Source organism: Eptatretus burgeri, chromosome 18, assembly GCF_056783735.1.
Source record: "Eptatretus burgeri isolate ZD-2024b chromosome 18, Ebu_testis_v1, whole genome shotgun sequence".
NCBI lineage: Eukaryota > Metazoa > Chordata > Myxini > Myxiniformes > Myxinidae > Eptatretus > Eptatretus burgeri.
The window spans coordinates 38,939,491-38,941,990 of record NC_140978.1 but is presented as its reverse complement, the minus strand read 5'-3'; the positions used below and the strand labels follow the sequence as shown (position 1 = coordinate 38,941,990).

Sequence of the window (2,500 nt, the reverse complement as noted above, 5' to 3'; positions counted from 1 at the left end):
ATATTGTAGTTCACTGTGCAACTGTGCATGGTCAATGGAAACGTCCACTGCCACAGGGCCTACACCTGCTGCTGACCCCGGTGCTTGACACGTAATCTTCCTGGCCGCCCGACTACACACACAGTCATACGGGCACACAAGAACATTAATTCTCTCACAATTCAATACATTTATATCTTGAGAGTCAATAAAACATTCCATAGCACAAGTATCATGGTTAGTGCCTGACAGAATTGTGGAGAGGTAGTGAACTTGCCACTGAGCTGTTCGATTCTGGACCCGACTATAAAGTGGATTGGTGCTTCAAAGACAGGGTGTTACATCAAAAAGTGTATGATGCACGGCACCCATCTGCATACACCGATTGCTGGTGAAAGAAAAAGATTCTTCGAGAGTAGGTAATTGTCACCGGAACCCTGTGCAAATTCCAAATTGCTGCCATAACTAGCTCTACAATGTACAAACCTCAAGTTGGGGCACCGGTACTCACACACACACACACACACACACACACACACACACACACACACACACACACACACACACACACACACACACACACACACACACACACACACCAAGGGCCAATAGTCCATGGCAGAGGCTGAAACATGGCTAAGATAAGTACAGCAACAACAGGATCATTTCTATTCATTCGTAAGCAGCCTGTCTGCTTGGTTGCATCATTTTCTGAGGTCGCAGTTGTGCTGCTGATGCAGTGCCCCTGTTATCAGCATGCTGGTACTCATTTTGCCGATATTGGAAGGATGACAGGCTGAGTCAACCCACCTGCTGTTAATTCAGCTGCCCGACAGGGACTTCAACTCAAGACCCTAATATCGTAAGCCAGCCACCTTGACCGTTAAAGCCAAAACCAGGCTTAACAGTTCATGATTATGCTATACCAGCGCAATGGAAATAAAATTACTGTACACACATAGATAACATGAATAAAAAGCTCGTACACTATCTCAACAAGTCATAAAACACCACTCCATTCCATCTGTGGGAACGCATGTATCTGACCTATGTAACTAGAAACAGTCTCATCGTTCGATTATAGGGATGCATGCTCCAGGGGAAGGAGTTCCTGAAGTTACAAACATAAATAATAATTACATGGTTGTCAGAGTTGGTCACTCCACCAGGATGATTTCAACGATTCTTGTAAAATACTCCTTGAAGTCATAAACTCATTGAGGGAGTGTAAGTGTGTCCACTATAGGTCATGAACGTTCCCATGGATGGAAAACACCGGTCAGGTTGCTGCGCCATCATTGGGACTGTAAGTTCGGGAAGGAATTTGTAATTTGGCCAGCACACAATGTCCTACTCCGGCAAAAGACACCGTGGGATATCTAACCGAATGGTGGCAGACAGGATACCCAGTCCAACGCCCACTGGAAGGACATTGATGCTCTTCCCTGCCTATGGAACACCAGAGTGCCAGTTTATAGTTGGGTAGAGAACCAAACCCAGACTAGACAGATGCATATGCTACCTCCGCACTATCCTGCTATCCCTTTGAAATGTCCTCTCCAACCCCAAATAAATTGCAGGGAATACAACGATGAATTGGAAGGTTACAGGCAACATCATCCCTGATCATCAATATAGTAAAATCTGGCATTTATCTTTTGTCATGTTAATCCTCCATGATGTTACAAAGGGATTGGGATGTCAGGTAAGCAACCATGCATTGTTTGAAATACCATGGAAGAGCAGCTGCACAAAAGAGAGTTGTATGGCATGGGGAAATGAATAGGCATCCTGTAGTCTTAAAATGTGGGAAAAGGTTTTGTGAAACGGCAAATTGTTCAAGTTGATGGCAGGTTCGGTTTAATTTATGAAAATCATGAAATGGTCTGGTGGATAATGTTCCATTTGTCCAAAGAATTTCAATGCACGGATCTCGTTATGCGATAAGCCTGAAGTTGACATTTTTAATAACAGTGAGACCACCGATATTGATGATTTTGGTGATGATGATGAGCACTTCATTGAAGTGAAGTCTGACCTCAAACATCATACAAGCTGTGACCATGCTTGGAAAATATAATTAAAAGTGCTATTTATTTGAAAGTATATAAATATATTTACATATATACATACACATATATTGTTATGGATTTCAGAATCCGATCCAACGAATGCATACAAACATCTAGGTCCTCAGACAATTATTTCCCTAAATGCATGTTCACGATAGACCCATCCCCATGTCTGGTGAGATTCTAACTTTTGTGCATTGAGAAGGGTAAAGAATAGATTCCCTCTCTTATGGAAAGCTCCTTTTTCTCTTCACGACAGACACATTCATGCACGTGAGATAGCCGTGAGCCCAACGGAGGCTCGACACCCACCTTTTTCCATCGACGTTTGACACCCCGTTCAGCAGCTCTATGGATGCTAACTGGCTCTTTCTCGAATCGGGCTGAACATTGAGGTGATAATTGTTGTTGACATTTTATGAGCACTTCACATTTTCGTTCAGTAATTC

At 43.1% G+C, this 2,500-nt stretch overlaps 1 protein-coding gene across 2 annotated transcripts in view; it reads right to left on the bottom strand.

Annotated features, from left to right (window-relative positions):
• Positions 1-2,500, bottom strand: part of LOC147008934 (plexin-A2-like) — a 297,247-nt gene that overhangs the window by 124,395 nt on the left and 170,352 nt on the right. For both annotated transcript variants that reach the window (XM_085864308.1, XM_085864309.1), the window contains one exon: positions 1-112. This exon is cut by the window's left edge and continues 56 nt beyond it. In XM_085864308.1, coding sequence (XP_085720434.1) covers positions 1-112 — 112 coding nt within the window. The remainder of the gene's footprint in view (positions 113-2,500) is intronic.